The sequence below is a fragment of the Pinus tabuliformis genome, chromosome 8 (assembly GCF_031772625.1).
Source record: "Pinus tabuliformis cultivar Carrire ecotype Pingquan chromosome 8, CPIR1, whole genome shotgun sequence".
In the NCBI taxonomy this organism is placed as follows: domain Eukaryota; kingdom Viridiplantae; phylum Streptophyta; class Pinopsida; order Pinales; family Pinaceae; genus Pinus; species Pinus tabuliformis.
Window position 1 is genome coordinate 2,040,622,413 of NC_142294.1, and position 19,960 is coordinate 2,040,642,372.

Sequence of the window (19,960 nt, forward strand, 5' to 3'; positions counted from 1 at the left end):
CAATATCCACACATCAAAATTCATCCATAAAGCTCCATTTCATTCTCTAGAAAAGGTGCGAAATTCTCAAGAGAGAGGAAAGATCCAATTCAAAGTGATGATGAGCAAATTAGTTCATCTCACTTGTATTTTTACACAAATTAGGAGTTCAAATTAGCCTCCTGGGCCTACATAAGCCCCAAAAATAAAATAATGTTCTAATAATTCAACTTTTGGTGACAAGCCCACCAAACTAGCTCATAAATGGAAGAATATACCTCTCAAGGGGTCGAATGATAATCTATGCACGTCATAGGGCCCTATAAGCGACCTAATGAGGTCCATGGGTGCCACAATGAAGAGTAGGACCCTCAAAAGCAGTGGACAAGGGGTTGGCCCCTTGTAATAACTTGTGGTACTCCAAATGACATGTGGGGGCACACAAGTGTTTTTATGGGTTTCCAAACAAATCGAAGATGCCTATAGATCGCTTGCAAGGGCTAGGATGATGGTGTAGGTGATGCCACATCATCATGCAAGTCCTGGATCATCTGCTAAGTGTATGGTGCAAATCTTTGGCTAGTTGGGCATGATGGATCAGGTGCATGTTCCTCGTCCAATAAGTGAACCACGAGCAATATTTGAATGACTATGGGGATCCATGAAGTGCTGTCTACTGCTGTGGAGGCCCATGGCTCTCAACGCACACCCTACATTTGCCATTGTAGCCCTTTGGAGGATTAGGGCCCCGTATAGGGAGACCAAACCCAAAATGGAGCAATCTTGCCTAAGATCCAATGCTGCTAAGTGTATGGTGCAAATCTTTGGCTAGTTGGGCATGATGGATCAGGTGCATGTTCCTCGTCCGATAAGTGAACCACGAGCAATATTTGAATCACTATGGGGATCCATGAAGTGCTGTCTACTGCTGTGGAGGCCCATGGCTCTCAACGCACACCCTACATTTGCCATTGTAGCCCTTTGGAGGATTAGGGCCCCGTATAGGGAGACCAAACCCAAAATGGAGCAATCTTGCCTAAGATCCAATGCATCCCCTAGCCTTCTAGTACAACATTTCATTAGAGAAATTGAGTAAACGAGCTTACCAATCATGGACCACCGGTGGGAACTTCATAATGGCCTATCCTTCCATAATGGGCTTTAGGATGTGTCAATGTCTCCTAACCTCCAAATGGGGTTAACCAATAATCCTATTAGGTGGTTTCTACTTCTAAAGGGGATAACATAGTCAAGGTACATCCTTCAAAAGGTGGTGGCATGTGACATATAAGTAAATGAAGTAGGGGATGAGAAGGGCAGCCCTGGGTCACATGCTGGGGTACAAGAGTAGCTAACAAGAGGGAAGCCCACACTTGGGTTTATAATGTATAAGATAGAGTAGTCGTGGTACATGAGGTGCCCCGACCTTGATTTTTCCACCCTTCTTTATATGCCTTTTTCCTTTTTATGATTTTCTTTGATTAACTGCTCGGGGCTCAAGGGGTAAGAGCATGATGTATAAGATATAGTAGTGAATACCCTTGTTTAAGGTAGGGCGGTTCATTGCCCACCAGGGTTGGGGCAATCATGGGTTCCTATATGATGAAGGAGGTTCATAGAACTTGTAGGAACCAGGGTGATGGCCATGATGATGGGGTAGAGCTCATGTATTGGCTTTTGCCCACATGCTAAATGTGTTTGTCCCAGCCATATTTTGCATTTTGTGGTACATTTCTTGTTGAATGTGGCCAAATATTCTTTTATCTTTATTTTTAGCTACATCAAACTCCAGGCTTCATTCTAGACCATGACCCAAGGTGTGGGCAAGGGGAAAGCGAGCTAACCCTATGTGGACCCAATGGAGGAATGTGGACCCAGGTGGGAGAAATAATGAAAGGGGTAATAATGAGTGGAAGAGGGTAATATAAGCGGATAAGGGAGCCGGACCATGCAATCAAAATCGAGGTTTCCCATGAAATACCATCCCTAAGTCCAAATGGTCAGTAAAAGAGATCCCACAGGACTAGAATCCAAGGTTAATACCCAAAAGGGGTCTAGGGGACAAGAGCACGAACCTAGCCTATTCTTTTTGCCGAATCCCCCCATTAATCCATGCCCAAAACTATCCATGATAAGCAAACTACAATACTCAATTTCCAAATGACAAGGCATACCTTTAGGTTCGGGAGGCCCACCTTCCAACATACGATCATGGCAGATGGGTGATGGACCACATGGCGGACCACATGGCTGGCTCAGGTGGCAGAGAAATGGTACAATGAGCTAGCTGGTGACTGTAAGGGCTGCTGGCTGCCGGCTGAGGACCATCTTGGAGAATTTTTTTTCCTCCTAGGGATATCACCCACAAAATGGTGGGTAATAGGCCCTGGCTGAAAGAAGAAGCTAGTCAAGTTAAGTAAAATATATCACAAGCAGTTATCAAAGCAATAGAAATCATTTAATATAGTTGCCCCTAGATTTCTCAACATGGTATCAGAGCTAAGGTGACTACGATAAGAAGAGAAGGCAACTTAAAGATCATTATTGAAGAAGGATACATAAGGGCCAAGCACAAGGACATCATCAAAGAGGACTAACCCACTCATCACCTTGAAGGAAGGAACTAAGGAGTATCAAAGAAGACCTCAAAACCCTAGCTAATTCAAAGAAGGGTTCTATGCTTGAAGTATTCTTGGGAAGCTCACACATTTTACAATCATCATTATAAGGAAAAGAAGACCTGAAGGACCCTACCTCCACTCAAAGAAACAAGGAATACACATTGAAGCATCTTGAAGTCTTTATATCCAAGGGAAGTACGAAGATGCATTGCTTGAAGTATTCTTGGGAAGCTCACACATTTTACAATCATCATTATAAGGAAAAGAAGACCTGAAGGACCCTACCTCCACTCAAAGAAACAAGGAATACACATTGAAGCATCTTGAAGTCTTTATATCCAAGGGAAGTAGGAAGATGCATTGCCATCTTCATCATCAAGGTGATATCCCTCTCTTTAAAGAAAGGATCACATCTCAAAGCATATCATCTAAGATAGAAGTATTGTCATCTTTGAAGAAGACATCATAAAAAAAAATCATATTCAAGAAGGCATTTTCTATTTTCAACATCATCAAGAAGCCATCAAGTTGAAGATATCATCATCTAGGAGCATCTTCACATTGAAGCATCTTGAAGTCTTTATATCCAAGGAAAGCAGGAAGAGTCATTGCCATCTTCATCATCAAGGTGATATCCCTCTCTTTAAAGAAAGGATCACATCGAAGTAGTGTCATCTTTGAAGAAGACGTCATCAAAGAAACAATCATATTCAAGAAGGCATTTTCTATTTTCAACATCATGAAGAAGGCATCAAGTTGAAGATATCATCATCTAGGAGCATCTTCACTTGACAAGTAAGTGTCTTTATATCTATGTCTGAATCTACTGTCAACATGACTTCATTTTGTAAGGAGAGCAACAAATTGGTTGGGTCATCAAACTTCCTTGCATGGAAAAAAGAGGTAAAGTGTAAAGTCTCAAAACCATCTCAAGAGCAAGCTCAAGCATTATCAAAGGATATGAAAGGGGAATTAAGGGCTCAAAGAATCATTATAGAATCAATCAAGGATCCCCTCATCCCTTATGTAGCAAAGTTGGAGACATCAAAAGAAATCTATGAAAAGTTGGTAGAATTGTTTTCCGTACGCGCTGCAGGAGAAGTGATATCCTTGAGAACTGAGCTATACAAAATGAAGGTATCAAAAGAAGAAGGGATAGCCTCATACCTTATGAGGGTGTCACAAATAAGAGATCAACTAAAAGAGTTGGGAGAAATAATGTCTGATAAAGAAATGACCATCGTTGTGCTCAATGCACTACCTGATGAATGGGGTAACTTTGTATCAAGTATCTATGGAAAGAAGGAAGCCACCCCATTTAGTGAACTCTGGTCACTATGCAAGATTGAAGAAACTAGGTTAAAAGAAAAGAGCAATATTGGGTCAAATGAACAGGTTCAAGCATTTGCTGCCATGGCCAAGAGAAAAGGAAAGTTTGGAAAGTTTGGTCCTCAGAAAAAGAAGAAGATCGATATGTCAAAAATCCAATGCTATGGATGTCAGGAATATGGGCATTTCAAGAGAGATTGTCCTAAACTCAAGAAGGGAAACAAGAAAAGGAAGGAAAGGAATGAAGCCCATATCACCGAAGAAGTTGAAGAACCTGATGAGAAGAAATCCAAGAAGGAAGAAGGGATAGATCTTCACTATTAAGACTTCTCACATAGTAAGGAGAAGTAGGAGGTGAAAAGACCTCTACTATGGTTAAAGATTGCAGTCAGGATGAGAAGCATTGTAAGTATGACAGGATGCATCATATTAGAAGCATACGATTGAAGCAGAAAAGAGCTCATGACATCATTATAGAAGCTTGAAAGGATAGCTGAAGTAGAAGTCTACATGGTTGTAGCAAACATTATGATAGAAAGAAAGTAGCTCATGATATCCTCATTGAAAGCATGAAAAGGAAACCGAAGTAGTAGTATATATGGTTGGAAGAAAGTCATCTAGCATGATAAAAGATAGAAAGAAAACATCATACATAATCATCATTAGGAAGGAGCATTTGCAAGATGAGGATAATCAAGATCCCCCATTGGAATCTTCATTAGAAAGTTCACCTCTACTTGGAAGAAGCAAATACGTCGTTGATTGTCAATATCCTACCATGTGTGGAATCCATTGTTTAGAAGGATGATGTTATGGTGACAAAGTAGTGCAGCATGTTAAGATGGTTGAAGTAATTTCAAGCAAGGAAAGGAAGCTGTCAAAGGAAGTCTAGATTACCAAAAGGAGAAAAGAGGTATGTATGTATCAATGTTTTTAAAACCGGAACCGGTGACCGGACCGGTCCACCTAATGAACCGGTTTACCGACCGGAACCGGTCTAACCGGGACTGGTTTGGTCTAAACGAACCGGTTTTAGAAAAATACATTAAATAATTTTTTTTTAATGAAAAAAACTATTTTTAAGATTTAAAACCATGATTCCAAGCCAATAGAGACAAAATATGCAAAGATTGCTCATTTATATACCATGTAAAGGTGAATATATCAAAATGGCACCGAGTGCAATACATATCATCGACAAAATACATAAGCAATGAGGCTCTAAATGGCCTCTAGAGTGCAAAAACAAAGCCTACAAACTATGGGGCCAGTGGCCTACTACAAGACTTCAGTCTAGACTCTACATATATGATAATAGTAAATACTATAATAGTGATCAACATTATCACTTGAAGTTGAAACTTCTCATGAGTCTCAGTGATCATGATCAAACTCAGTTGGTTGAGTCTCGACTCCCAAACTTTGCAGTCACAAACTTCTCTATTGGTTCAGTGACTTGAGTCTCAAACTTCTGAAGTTATTCTGCCCTAATATGCCCTATTATTTCATTTGGTGCTCCACATGGCTTTACATGGCCTCCTATCCCAGCCAAGTGTTGCTTGAACCTGTTAATACCCCCTCCTTGAATGGATTTTTGGCAATATTTGCAGATCATTTTGCCATCAATCATATCACAATGAGCCCATGCAGTATCTATGGCTTTTGGAGGCATGATGACTCCCTGGATGGTAGATCATAGAAGTGAGAAGTTTATAACACATAAAAAAAATTAATTCATGGACAACAGTCAAATAAGGAATTTTCAAGTGCAAATCCTTACCTGGAAATGCAAACTAGCTTCCTTAGTCTCCTCTTGAAGATGGCAACTCCACTGACAGCTACACACTATCTCCAAAATAGCTCCAACTCCAACTCCAAGATGACTACTTCAGCAAAAACTCAACACTCTCCAAGCTCACAAACACTCCAAATCAGTTGTGTGAGACAAATGAGAGTGAGAGGGACCTCTTATAGCTTGGAGAGGGTGTTTTTGGAGGGAAAACACCCTTTGTTCCCCCCCAAAACCCCAAAACCACAGTTAGAAATCCGCTTTTTGCAAGTTATGGTGGGCATGCCTAAAACCGGCCGGTTTGATACAAACCGGCCGGTTCCGTCCTAAACTGGCCCATTTTCACCGGTTAGGGCCAAAAATTGGAGAAACTGCCTTCCAAACCGGGTTTTTTGGCCAGTTCGGACCGGCTAACTTGCTAACCGGCCGATTTGACCGGTAACCGGTTTTTGAAAACGATTTTTAAAACACTGGTATGTATTTGATAGATTAAGTCATGTCATCATATAGTTGCAAATAACATGGGTGAATGATCTATCTCGTGAGCATGTTCGAGAAAGAAGGATCTCTTCCTTTAGAAAGATGCATGAAGGCATATGCCTTGAACTAGTTCACATATTGATAAGATGAAATCAACATAATATGTCCTCATATGGAATATGAGGTGGATGACAATATGAAGGAACTATAGAAATTCCTGGGAACACAATATGTGAAGAAAGGAAGAAGAGTTCGTGAAAGATGCAACTATTGTCATGTAAGATAAGATAAGCAATCAACATCTGATTACTAGAAGAATTAGCTATGACATCTCCATAGTTAAAGATATGAAGACCCTTGACATTGAAAGTCTTGGAGATGTGTTTATGAATGTGCAAGATGTTGATGTTGCAAGAAGCAGATGTCATGATGAAAGACCATCATAAAAGGTAACTTTGATTTGATGTTCATTTTGATTTTTGAATAACATCTGGTTGGGTTGAAACAAGGCTACCGAAAGAGAGTTGTAGATGTCACCTACAACTAGTACTCATGGGAATGGATGGAAGATCCTAAAAGAAACATGACTTGGAAGAGGTAGTTATATGAAGAAAAGGCAGATGTGGATTGGAAGATCACTTTCCGATGAAAAGAAGGATGACATGACTATTGGTTCAATCCTATGTTTCGTGAAGGAAAGTGATGGATGGTCGATGCCCTACGAAGAAGAACTAGAAGATGAAGGATCCATAATGAAGAAGATGAAGTTCATAACATCGAAAGGAGGAGCTCTACAAGCAGCTGATAGTACCATGATCTCCACCAAAGAGTATAGAGTTGTTGTTGGAAACATGTTGAAATTTTATGACTAAAATGTTTCCTGCAATCCCAACCCGGTTTTAATTTCACTTATCACTCCCATTCAGTTAAATGCCCTTTCCCATAAACATACATTCAACATATATAATTTTGGAAATGAAATTTTCAGATTAAAACACATGGGACTGTCAACACATGTTGAAAATAAATATGGACATAAACAGACCAGCAACACACATAAAAATACACAGATTTTTGCTCAACTTAGACCCAGGCAAAACCCCTTCAATCTTCTCCGGGGGAAACCTACTGAGCTCTTCAAATTTATTTATTTTTCAAGTTCAAGAAAAATACATTTGCAGACAAAACAAAACAGCAAAATACAACTTTCTCTTCAGCCCAAAACTCCTTGAAAACTGTGCCCACTTTGCCTCAATTTCCATGCCCACTTGAAGTTGAAAATATGCACCATATGGATACGACTGTACAGACTGTATTGCATGGATTTCGTACGGACTATATGAATTTCCGTACTGCTATACGGATTGTACAGATTTTTTTTTTTTCAATTTTTTCCCCAAAACTCCTCTCAAACGGCGTGCAACTCACATCATTAAATGCTATTTGTACTGTACCTTCTGCTGTCTTCTATGCCTTGATTTTCGTGCCCAACTTTGCCCAGAAATCACTCCTTCAACTTGCTGCAACAAATTTCTCTTTCAGAACTTTTCTCTAGATCTCAGCCTCCTTTCCCCAATCTGCGCATGAAGAATGAATGCAGTCTCTCTTTTCGTCTCCCCCTTATGTTTCCCTAAATGACTTTTGGGCAACCCTAAGATCTAATGGCTCAGATTCATTTAGATCAAGGGATGAGAATAGATGCAATGTTCCACCAAGTTTCTGGGACGAGGAGGCGAGGGAGCGGGGATATGCAGGAGCGGCCTATGCAAAAGCTCCCCACCAAGTTTTAGGAAACGGGGGGGGACGTCGGGGTCTTAAAAACTTATAAATATAAAATATAAATCGATGAATCATATAACTGAAACAAATTTAAAACAAAAAGCATGATCATTGATATCATTATCATATAAATTATAATCATACATCATACATCATACATGTAAGTTTGTAACTGTACAATGTAACTACTAGTCTACTAACTTACCAACAATGGTTAATGAAAATAAATTATAAAATTATAAATGTTTAAAGTTTTAAACTTTAAAACTTAAACCATATTGATGTTCCACTTCAAACTATGAACATTGAATACTGAATATTGAAATAAAATTATAAAAGTCAAGTCTGATACATCAAGAGTCAAATTTTTTACTTTTATAAAGTGAAAATAACATAAGAACATATCAAAAGATAAATGAGCGATGGCGGCAGCGTTTCGTTCAACGAAGGAGCAGACAGAAGGCTGCTCGGTGATGGCGGCAACATTCCCTTCAACGAAGTAGCAGACAGAAGGCTACGTGGCGATGGCAGCAGTGTTCAGTTCAATGAAGGAGCAAACAGAAAATGAAATGTGAAATGAACATAACGTAAACCCTTCCCGGTCAACAAATATAAAAAATTACGATTTTTTTGTTTCATAAAAAAATTGTAATTTTTTTCTAGGGAAATGACCCCTCAAGACCCCTTGAGATCCCTTTTTCCTAGGAAATGACCCCAAATGGAGGAAAGGACCCCAAAAATGGAGGAAACGACCCCAAAAATGGAGGAAACGACCCCTTTCAAGTTTCCTCGCTTCCCCTGTTTTTTGGGAGCGTGGGGAAACGACCCCCTCTCATCCCCAAGTCCCTAGAGCGCGAGGGAGCTAGGAAACTCGACCCCTAGGTGGGGGGATGTGACCCCGTGGAACACTGAATAAATGTGCATTTAATTCTCACTTTCTATTTTTTACTCACCCATTAAATAAAGTACCCACATTGTACTTTATGTCTAAAGTTACTTTTCACTTTATAATTTAACATTGACTTTACCACTATAAAGTCACTTTCATTTTATAAAGTCACACTTAGGAAAATAATTATGTTGGACACTTTTCCCTAGGTAGAAACTAACCCATGGGAAACCACTTGTCCAAGGTACATTAAAAATCAACACTCCCTCTTATCGAGGAAAGTGTTTCTCACCACACCCATCTTGTCCCTGAAATGGACATGCTTGCCTCTTGGCAAGGACTTTGTGAGAACATCGACCACTTGCTCGTCTGTTGATATATACTCCAGCATCACTGCCTTCTTCTGAACATAGTCTTTGATGAAATGATATCTGATGTTAATGTGTTTTGACCTGTCATGAAATACTGGATTCTTTGTGAGTTTAATGCAACTCTGATTGTCACAGTGAATAATTGTTAGTCTCGACTCTCAACTCTTGATCAAATAGGCCATACAACAACTTGTGAAGCCAAATGGCCTCACAACTAGCTTGGCTAGCAACCATATACTCAGCCTCAGAAGAGCTCAAAGCAACTGACTTTTGCTTTCGACTGAACCACGACACAACTGCTGAACCCAATTCGAAGCAACACCATGAAGTGATTTTCCTGTCAGAAGCATAGCCTGCCCAATCTGCATCTGTGTAACCTGCCAACCTCACTCCATCTCCTTGCCTATAGTCCAGACCATAATCAAAAGTCCCTTGCATGTTTGCAGCTACCAAGTGCAACCTCCCGGGCTCAACCATGAACTGGCTAAGTGTGTTCACTGCAAAGCATATATCTGGCATAGTGTTGACCAGATACATCAAGGATAATAAGCTACCTATACAATGTGGGATCCACCAAACTAGAATATGAAGCATGAAGCTTCTTCCAGTTGGTGATCATAGGTGTGGACATGGGTCTACAGTTTGCCATGTGAAATCTGCTCAACACATCAACAACATATTGCCCCTACCCCAGAAATATATCCCCCTCCTCCTGCCACACCTCAAGCCCCAAAAAGTAATGCATCAGCCCAATGTCCTTCATCTCGAACTCCATAGCAAGATCCTCCTTCCAACCACTAATCAGTCTCTCTGCCCCAGTAATGAACAAGTATTCAACATATAGCACAAGAATGAGCGGATCATCCCCTACAACAATGTAGTATAGGTTCAGATCTGCATCACTCTTCGTGAAACCCATCTGCTGCAAGTAAGTATCAATCCTTGAAGACCAAGCTCTCGGAGCTTGCTTAAGTCCATAGAGTGCTCGCCTCAACCAGCATACATGGATCTTCCGCCTAAGTACCTCAAAGCCCTGCGGCTGCTCAACATACACCTCCTCCTCTATAACTTCGTTCAGAAATGCGGTCTTCACATCCATCTGATGGATCTGCCAACCCATTTCTGCAGCAATAGAAATAAGGGACTGGATAGAAGTGTACTGAGCTATGGGAGCGAAGGTCTCATCATAGTCAACTCCCTCTATCTGTGAGAACCCTCTAGCCACAAACCTCGCCTTGAACTTCTTAATGTTGCCATCCGCAGCATGCTCGATCTTGTAGTGCCACCAACTGACTTGCCCTTAGGCCTAGGCACCACTTCCCAGACATTGTTCTTAATGATAGAGGCATACTCCTCCACCATAGCCTCTCTCCATACCTCCGGGCTGATAGCCTCCTCATAGCTAGTAGGATCAGAGTCAACAATGTTGGTAGCCTTGGCTACATAATTGCAAAACCGCTCAGGTGGCACGCTTTCCTTGTTCACCCTCTTTGAAGGACCAACAAACTTTGTTCCTTCAAGGTGTCTTGAAGCCACTTGGGCCCCCTCTTCTCTGAAGAAGCTTCCCCATAGGGAACCTCATCCTCTGCCCCCAGTTTGGTGAACCTGAAGGTCTGCCAACTGACCCTGGTGTGGCTGTACCAACACCTGTCCTCAAAGGACCTGTAAGAGAAGTGCCATGTGAACTCTGTACCAGTGGACCCCCTAAAGAAATGCTTGGTGAACTCGCCACTGGTGCCCCATATGTCACACTGATGTACCTCCTATACCAGTCAATCCAGAAACCTGAGGTCTTGCTCCCTATACCTGACCTCCCTACTGAGGAGAACTCTGTGACTCCCTCTCATCATACGCCCGTGATCTCTGATAGGCCTTCTCCTCCTCGAACTTCACATCCCTCCTAATCACCACTCCCTGTTTAGAAGGAATGAAGATCTGATAGGCCTTCGAAGTCTCGCTGTAACCCATAAAGATACCCTTTTCTGCCATGGGTTCCAACCAATGTTGCACGAAGCGGGAGCGAAGCGGAAGCGCGGAGCGCGGAAGCGTCATTTTCCAAAAATCTAGGAAGCGAAGCGTCCGCGGAAGCGTCTGCTATATATATATATATATTTTTATATTTTTTTGCATTTATACTCAAAACAAACATCCCAAATACCAAATTAATTGTAGAAGACATGAAAACATGCATATTTTTGCATAAATCAAGATAGATATGGCATCCATGATTCCATTGTAGTTACTAGTATGTACAACAATCATCTATATTTTAGCTATTACAAACATACATCAAATTTTTAAGCATATTATAAAACATAAAACATTTAAGCATATTATAAAACATAAAACATAGAGCATATTATGATTTATCTAGCAAGTGAGCAACTGTCAACATTTGTCATGTCCAAAATTCAAATAATAATGTTTACAAAATATGTCACTTGGTCACCGCCAAGCCAAAAAGGTTCAAAATTCAAATTCACAAGTCTACAAGTCTAATGAGTAATCTATGACAAAAAGAAGTAGATTGTGAATATATCTACTAATCTCTCCTCCTTCCACCACGAATAGAACGTGATGGCGGGCCTCCACGTGGTGGCAATGAAGAAGATGGTCCCTGTGTAAGTCGTGGCACTGGAACTGATGAAGAAGAACCCCCTGCCGTTGGTGTTGAACCATGGAACCTAGAAACCAAGGGACCAGATGGGGGTGGGGGTTGTGGCATATCAACACCCGTGTCATCATCCTAGAATCGCTCAAAAAATTCATGCAAAAAAAAAAAACACTAGTTAACAAAAAAATTAAAAACATGAATTAGAGAAATGCTTTATAAGGGAAAATTGGAAAATTCATACCACAATGGACATACCTGGATAAGAGAATCCTCTAATTGCTCTAGTCGCAACACTCCATCCTCCAAATTGGGCTCCTCTGGATTCTTGTCCCAAGTCAACAAGTCTTTATTAGACTTTGCATCTTCACAGTAATGGGACAACAATCGCAAGTTGTAATGAACATAAACCAAGCTCTCTGCCCGGTCTAAATTCAACCTGTTCCTTTTAACACTGTGGATGAAAGAATAAGAGCTCCAACACCTCTCTGCAGAAGAAGTGTTTACCACCTGTGATAGCACCCGCAATGCCAAACTCTGTAGAAGTGGAGTAGGCCCTCCATGCATGTTCCACCACTCAAGAGCAGAAAAATGCTCTCGATCTTGAATTGCATGCATGCTCCCAAATGGACCAGTGTTGCTCGTATAGTTGCTCACCTGTCTCCGTACCAATGCAGCCTCCTCATTATCAGGGATTAATCTACTCAATGCAGCCATATATTTTTCGTGAACCTCTTTATCTTGGTGTGGTTTTTTCCTGACTCCCCCCCAGGTGCTGGTTTTGAAAGCCATGATGGATGATAGTATTTAGGTGTCAAAACATATGCTAATGCATGCAATGGAACATTTAGCATATCCCATCGTTTTTCCACCTCTTCACGAATATAATTGTACAAGGTGGTATCTCTAGGCTCAACAATGTCTTTAATCTGCCCCAACATGCTATCCATTTGCTCATACACCTCCCCAATTACTGGTCGATCTGAATCTGCAAACTTGATCATGTAATAAATTGGTTTGGTGAATTGCAAAACATATTTAACCTGTGACCAAAAGTAACTGTCAAGAACAGTGTCCTTGACTTCATTAGCACCATCTGTGTCAGTGTTAATTTCATCCCATGTTTCAGCACACACCAGATTAGTTAAAGCTTGTCTCACCCTCACTAGCCGCCTAAAGGTGAGGTAATAACTAGCAAATCTTGTCTTTGCAATTTTAAGCAATTGCAACTTGGAGTAAGTGCCATAGAAGTAGTTTACCCTTGTATGCCCTGTGATGAATTTAATGAGCTGCTTCCCTTTCCTGTAAACCTCAGCAATCCACCCACAATCTTTGTGTTTCACAATATCATGCATCAAAAGGTTCAATGTGTGAACCAGGCACCCAGACCAAAAGATGTGTGGATGAGTACGCTCAATAATTTTTCCTGCTAACTTACAATTTGCTGCATTATCTGTGATCACTTGAACCACATTATTCGGACCAACATCTTTGATTGATTTCAATAGGAGATCTGCAATGTTTGGTGCAGTTGCACTGATGGAGGAGGAGTCATGAGATGCAATAAATACTGCACCACTAGAAGAAACACCAAGAACATTTATCAAATGTTGGTTTCTAATATTTGTCCACCCATCTGATACAATGGATACCCCAGAATCCACCCACTCATGTGTAAAACGTGTCAAAGCTCTTTGAACCTTAGCTTTTTCTCTTTCTAATAACACTGTTCTAGCTTTCTCATAGTTGGGGGCCTTGTATCCTTTTGGGGCTTCATTGATGGCCTTTACCATTTCATGCCAATAGGGAGAGCGAAGCACATTGAATGGTACACCGCAAGCACAAAGAAAACGGACTATCTTTCCATCCACATCATCCCTCCCAGCAACATTAAGGAAATCCCCTATTGTTTTTCTACCTCCAGAGGTTGCAAAAGTACTATGAGGAGATGGGCAACTACCAAATTTAGAGGTTGCACTTGATTCAGAATGAGTTTTTTGTTTCTTGTTTTTTCGTTGTGCAGCCATCTCTATTTGGATGTATTTTTCTCTTTGTTCACTTGAAATGTTTGGGCAAATGGTTACCCCCACAGAACCCTTTTTTTCATCACTGTCCAGCACCCCACAAAGATGCCTCCTCAGACGGGTATATGAACCCGTATATGGTTTTCCTCCATGACAACCATGAGGGCACAAAAATTTGTAAGATCCACCACCCTTTCCCCTTCAAGTTTGGTCACATAGTTCCACAAGGGATTTGATGTACCTTTCCCATCTTGTGCTTCAGTGTCCCCTTCAAGTTCATCCCCTTCCTCTTCAAACCCTTCCTCCTCATCATACATTGGGTCACCAAGTTCATCCCCTTCCTCTTCCCCTCTATTCCTCACCCTTGCCATCATTAAAACCAAGAGTGGAATGATACATAGAAGCCAAAAGAACACCATCTTGGAATATGGATATAGGTGGTGGACAACCTGTAAATAAAGGAGCAAGTAGAAACAATGGGAAAGAGTAGGAGAGGGAGGAGAAAAATACAATTTTTTTTTCAAAAAAACAAGGGAGTTTGGGGTTTGAACTTACCTCTTTAGCTCTTGTAGATGAAGTCCTCCAAGCTCTTGCTCCAAGCTCCTCCTCCTTCTCCTAGCTCCTCCTTCTTCACTCCTCCAAGCTCTCCTCTCTTCTCCTCTCCTTTCCTCTCTTCTCTTCTCCTCTCCTCTCTTCTCTTCTCCAACTCTCATAAACTCAAAGTGAGAAAATGAGAAGAGAATGGGGGCTTTATTCTTTTCTAAACTCACCCTAAAGTGACCCTAACCCACCCCCTCATGCTTAGTTAAGTTAGATTTTAAATGAAATTAAAAAAAAAATTTGATATCCGCGGGTTGCGCTCGGGTGGCGTGCGGGTGGCGTGCGCTTCCGGGCAGGTTGCGTGGCGCCACCTCATGCCAGAACCGCATGCCGAAGCGCGATTCCGGGGGGGCCGCAACCTCAATGGCAGGAATCGTTTAAAAAAAAGGGAAGCGCGCAACCTAAATTTCGGAATCGCGATTCCTGTGGAGATTCCGGAACGCTTCCGCACGGGTCGCGGTTCCGGGTTAGGATCCGGGGGGGGGGGGGGGGGGCGATTCCTGCAACCCTGGTTCCAACTTCGTCCTCCACTCCTTGGGGATATAAGAATATGTGAGACATCCAAAGATACAAAGATGTCCCACATGAGGCTTCTCTCCAGTGAAAGCCTCCTCCGTAGTCATATTTGTAACGACCCATCTTTAATTGCACATATTATGTGCCCCTGTATTAAAAAATAATAATACTAAAATATAATAATAAAGCAATAAAAATGATAATTATAAAATAGAATAAAGATTTAGTATTGTATCAATAATTAATTAATTAATCTAAAGTTTTAAAGTTATATTAAAATAAACATAAATAAACTTTATATATTAGAAAAAAATATATATATATAAATAAAACAAAGTATATATATATATAAGGTACATATCAATATAATCAAGTAATATAAAGTATGTCATATAACATAATAGTGTTAATATATATATGATGATCAAACGTTATAATACCTTCAATCTTATATATATAAACCATCGCATAAAAAGAACTAAACCTTAAGCAAAGCAGAAACGTCTGTACGGGAGGATGACTCACAGCTGGAGGAAGCTGTCACCGCGAGAGTAAGCGGTGGAGTCGTTGGTGTACAGGGCGGCCACCGCTTAGCCCTGACTATAAAATCACCGAGATAGGGCTGAGAAGGGACAGAAAAACGGAGAGTGGAGGGTAGGAGAACCAGGAAATCAGGAGTTCAAACCAGAGGGAGCTTTACATTGATCTGAGGTTCTGGGCACGGGGGCAGTGAGCTTCGGTGAGAAGCTTACTGGATTGGCTGGGAGGAATTGGTTTCCCGGTAATTGGATCAGAATAACCGCGGCGTCATCAACTACATCGGAGCAGGCAGCAGTTCAGGTAGGTGTTCGAAATTCCTTACAGTTACTGTATTTCTGTTCTGCTTATCACCTTATTTCAGTTATGGTCTTTTCTGTTCTGTTCTGCTTATACTAAATCTTTATTCTATTTTATAATTATCATTTTTATTGCTTTATTATTATATTTTAGTATTATTATTTTTTTATACAGGGGCACATAATATGTGCAATTAAAGATGGGTCGTTACAATATTCCTCTATACTCTGTGAGGACTCCTGGTCTGAAGATAAACAACAGTATTGCAGGCCTCGGCCCACAAAAACAAAGGCAACCCCTGATCATGAATCATTGCTCTAGCCGCGGCAACAATAGCTTTGTTCTTCCTTTCAGACACCCCATTCTGTTGGGGGTTGTAAGGAATCGTGAACTCTCTCCTAATGCCCTGCTGTGCATAGAAGTCAGAAAACCCACCATCGGTGTACTCACCACCATTGTCTGACCTCAAGACCCGAATCTTCCTACCTGTCTGCTTTTCCACAAGAGCTTTGAACTCTTTAAAGCAACTGAAGACCTCACCCTTGGTCTTCAGGAAATATATCCAAGTCCTCCTAGAGTAGTCATGAATGAATATAACATAATACTCCTAAATACCCAAAGACACATGAGACATACAACCTCTAACATCAGTATGAATCAAGTCTAGTATACTTATAGCTTTGCTGTTGCTCGCTGGGAATGGTAACTTGGTGTAGTTTCCCAAAGCACACCCTCTGCAGACCTCATAATGCTAGACACTGAAATCAGGAACTCCAGTAATGATCTCCCTCAGTACTCTCAAAGCTCCATGATGCATATGCGCCATCCTCCGGTGCCATAACTCGCACAAGTCTCTACTGCTGGTGGTACTAGTGTGAGTGCTACCAGATGTGCTACTCACCAATGCTCTTGCCGACTGAAAACTGAACCTGTATAGTTTCCTAGAGCGGACTCCAATCACTTTGGCCGAAGTGATGGAAGCTCCCCTGGGATGCATCAATACCTGCCCTCCTGAGAAAGTGACGTCAAACCCCTTCTCCTCCATAGCAGACACTGAAATCAAGTTCTTCTTCATCCCCGGAACATACAAAACATCCATGACCTTCAAAGGAGGCAAAGACTCCCTCTCAAAGGTCACAATCCCCACACCAACAACTCTCACAGTGCGGTCATCTCCTAGCAGTGTTTTACAAGCCGGCCGTTTCGAATCCGACTCGGCCGTTTCGAACCGGTTCATTACCTGCTGGAGTGACTCGGCCAAGTAACCGGCCCGGTGGACCGAGTCACACATGACTCGGCCGAGTCATCCAATGACTCGGCCGAGTCATGTGTGACTCGGTCAACCCGGCCGGGTCTGATATGACTCGGCCGAGTCACAAGGGGACGGCTACAGGGTCTTGGTCTAGGAATTTTTAGCTTTGTAAGTTTGTTCCAGGGTATAATCAGGTTCCATTGCTCCTATACCTCACTGTTTCGCTGTGTTTCCTTGCTGAAGTGTTCTTCCAAGTGAAATTTTCCTTTTGTATTCACTGAGTACTCATATTTTAAGACTCTTCTGATCATACTTTTGTCATTTACTAGCAATAACTAAATTTTCTGGGTTTGATTATGATATGAGATGTATGAATCTGTTTGAGAAATCTATTCATATATGTGGAACATTTTATAAACTGTCCTGAGAATAGAATTCATAAAAATCACCTACAGCCTACAGGACATCGTCTTCTAATTGTTTGCTTAAATCTCCCAAAGGAAGCATACCAGAGATATTCTACTTGGGAATCTTACAGTGGTATTCAGAAGCCTTCCTTTAAATCACTGTGTTATATATCTGAAGCATTTTGATGGCTGCTCCTTTGGTTCTAAGGGAATTTTTGGGCTACGTGTATAGGTCTATTTGCTATTACAGGACCACATTCAAATACAGTCTATGAGGCCGATTTTATATGTAGTCTTTGGGATGGAAATTCTCCCCATATGCATCGCCATACCTCAGATCAGCTGCTTCAGGAAAGGCTGCAACTCTGCACTTGTATAGAATCTAGATAAAGGAGCCAAATAGCCTATCTTGGATCCAGATCAGCCCTGTGCAGTGTGGACCAGAGAAGGGCAGTTTCTTATATGCCTGGGTTAGCCACAGTGGAATGGAGGTGTTTTAACTTTTAGGTTGGATGAGTGAGACAATAACAAATAGTATGCAGCCCTAAACAGACTGTGGGTATCTTCTGTTGACAATGTGCTGAGCCACTTTCATGTCTAAGGTTGGACTTTCAATGTCACAGAGATGCTCGCACATGAAATTGTGATCAATATACTTCAAAATTCAAATAATGCTCAGAGAAGGAGGCTTCAATTTTTAAGAAGCTCGAACCAAACTAAAAGACTTAGGTCTTCAATAGTATTAACTTATTAAGCCTTTCAAACTCAAAGGAACTTGGACAGGCCTACACACTTAATTCCTACACACTTAATTTAACTGGTATTGTAGCATAATACTGTCTCGGCCTCAATTATTTTTCTATGATACCTTCCACCACAGAGGCATGTGAGCTCCTTACACAATTAAGACTCAGAAGTAAGCAAGGGATTGAAGTGTTATTGTCACAGTCATGTTTTTGAGATTCAAAATTGGAGTTTAGGCTTGCAATTCCTATGCCAACTGTGTTAGGAGAGTATTAATGTAGAGTGAATCCCATCAATGGATATGCTGTCATAGCATGATAGCTGCAGATATCACATAGATAGGAATGGGACATCACATAGATAGGATATCACATAGATAGGAATGGTTTTCTTTAAAATTATGTTTAAAATCTTTAAAATTATGTTTTTTTATAAAAAAAAATAAATATTTAATGTATTTTTTACAACGACCGAGTCATTGAAATCGAGCCGGCCGAGTCATTACCGTTTCGGAGTCGGAGTCGGAGTCGATCCTCGGCCGAGTCGGAGTCGGAGTCTTAAAACACTGTCTCCTAGTACAATCTCAATATCAAGTGCCCTTTGTCAAGCTCTGAAAAGAACTCCCGTGCACCTGTCATATGGTGGGAAGCCTCGTTGTCTATGTACCACACATCGAATGATGCACTCCTACTAGATGTAGAAGTAATAAATGCAAAGTCCTGGTCAAACTGTGAAGCAAACTGTTCCACCTCTGTTGAAGCTTTAGTACCGGTCTTCCTCTCAGGACACGTAGCAACATAGTGTCCCATCTTTTGACATGCCCAACATTTGACTTTGGACATATCCGTATCTTTCTTGTTCTTCTTCTCCTTTCCCTTAGCCCCATCTGATGAGGCCCCTTTCTTGACTTTTTGTTTGTTCTTCCCCCTGGTTGTCAAGGCTACGTCCTCCTCATCTACTATCTTCACCCCATCACTGCCAGTGTTCCGTATCTCATGCTGCACACAATCATCCCAAAATCTGTCCCAATTAGGAAGATTCTCCCTAGAGGTAACAACATCTCCAAAGACCTCCCAAGATTTAGGAAGACCTGCTACAACTATCCTGACTAACTCTGTGAGTGCAACTGCCTCACCAAGAGTAGTCAAATCATCACTTACCTGTTTGACCTTGCCAAGATAATGAACTACACTTTCAGCCTTTGTCATCCTCATGTTCTTCAATTGTTCTTTGAGTACGATTTTCCTGTTCTCATTTTTCTCTAATAGAGAGTGGTTAGAGCTGTCCACATTTGATATGCATATGTGTTTCCTCTCACCTGAGGAACCACATGATCCTTCAGATTGTCCATCAAAATCCTTTTTTCCTTTGCATTATTTTTTGTGAATTCAACAAGTTCATCTGCAGCAGTAGGAGGTACAACCACTTGCCGCACTATGTCCCAAATTGCTGCCTCCTCAAACACTGTCTGAATTTTGTCCTTCCAAACGGCATAGTTGGATATCCCATCCAGTCTGTCCTCTATCCTTAAGAACATGGCCATGACTGTTGTCCAAAATTTACAAAACCAAGAAAATGGAGAAATGAACTTTCCAACACACCTTGCTATCCCAAAAGTTCAGTCTGTGTGAAATTTCACCTTGCTGTCCCAAAATATCAGTTTGCTATCCAAAAATTCAGTTTGTTGTCCAAACCACTATTTTCTGTCCCAAACTACTGTCTGCTGTTCAAA

General features: G+C 41.2%; 2 protein-coding genes across 8 annotated transcripts in view; one reads left to right on the top strand and one right to left on the bottom strand.

Annotated features, from left to right (window-relative positions):
- POL{LAMBDA} (DNA polymerase lambda (POLL)) overlaps window positions 1–19,960 on the top strand; it is a 364,299-nt gene that overhangs the window by 89,762 nt on the left and 254,577 nt on the right. The gene's annotated exons all lie outside the window — the stretch shown is intronic.
- On the bottom strand, window positions 11,618–13,686 carry LOC149244642 (uncharacterized). The gene is made up of 2 exons (XM_089374953.1): window positions 12,107–13,686; window positions 11,618–11,983 (listed from the first exon to the last, which is right to left on the bottom strand). The coding sequence occupies exons 1-2, from the start codon at window positions 12,638–12,640 to the stop codon at window positions 11,780–11,782; spliced, it is 738 nt and encodes a 245-aa protein (XP_089231079.1). The 5' UTR covers window positions 12,641–13,686; the 3' UTR covers window positions 11,618–11,779.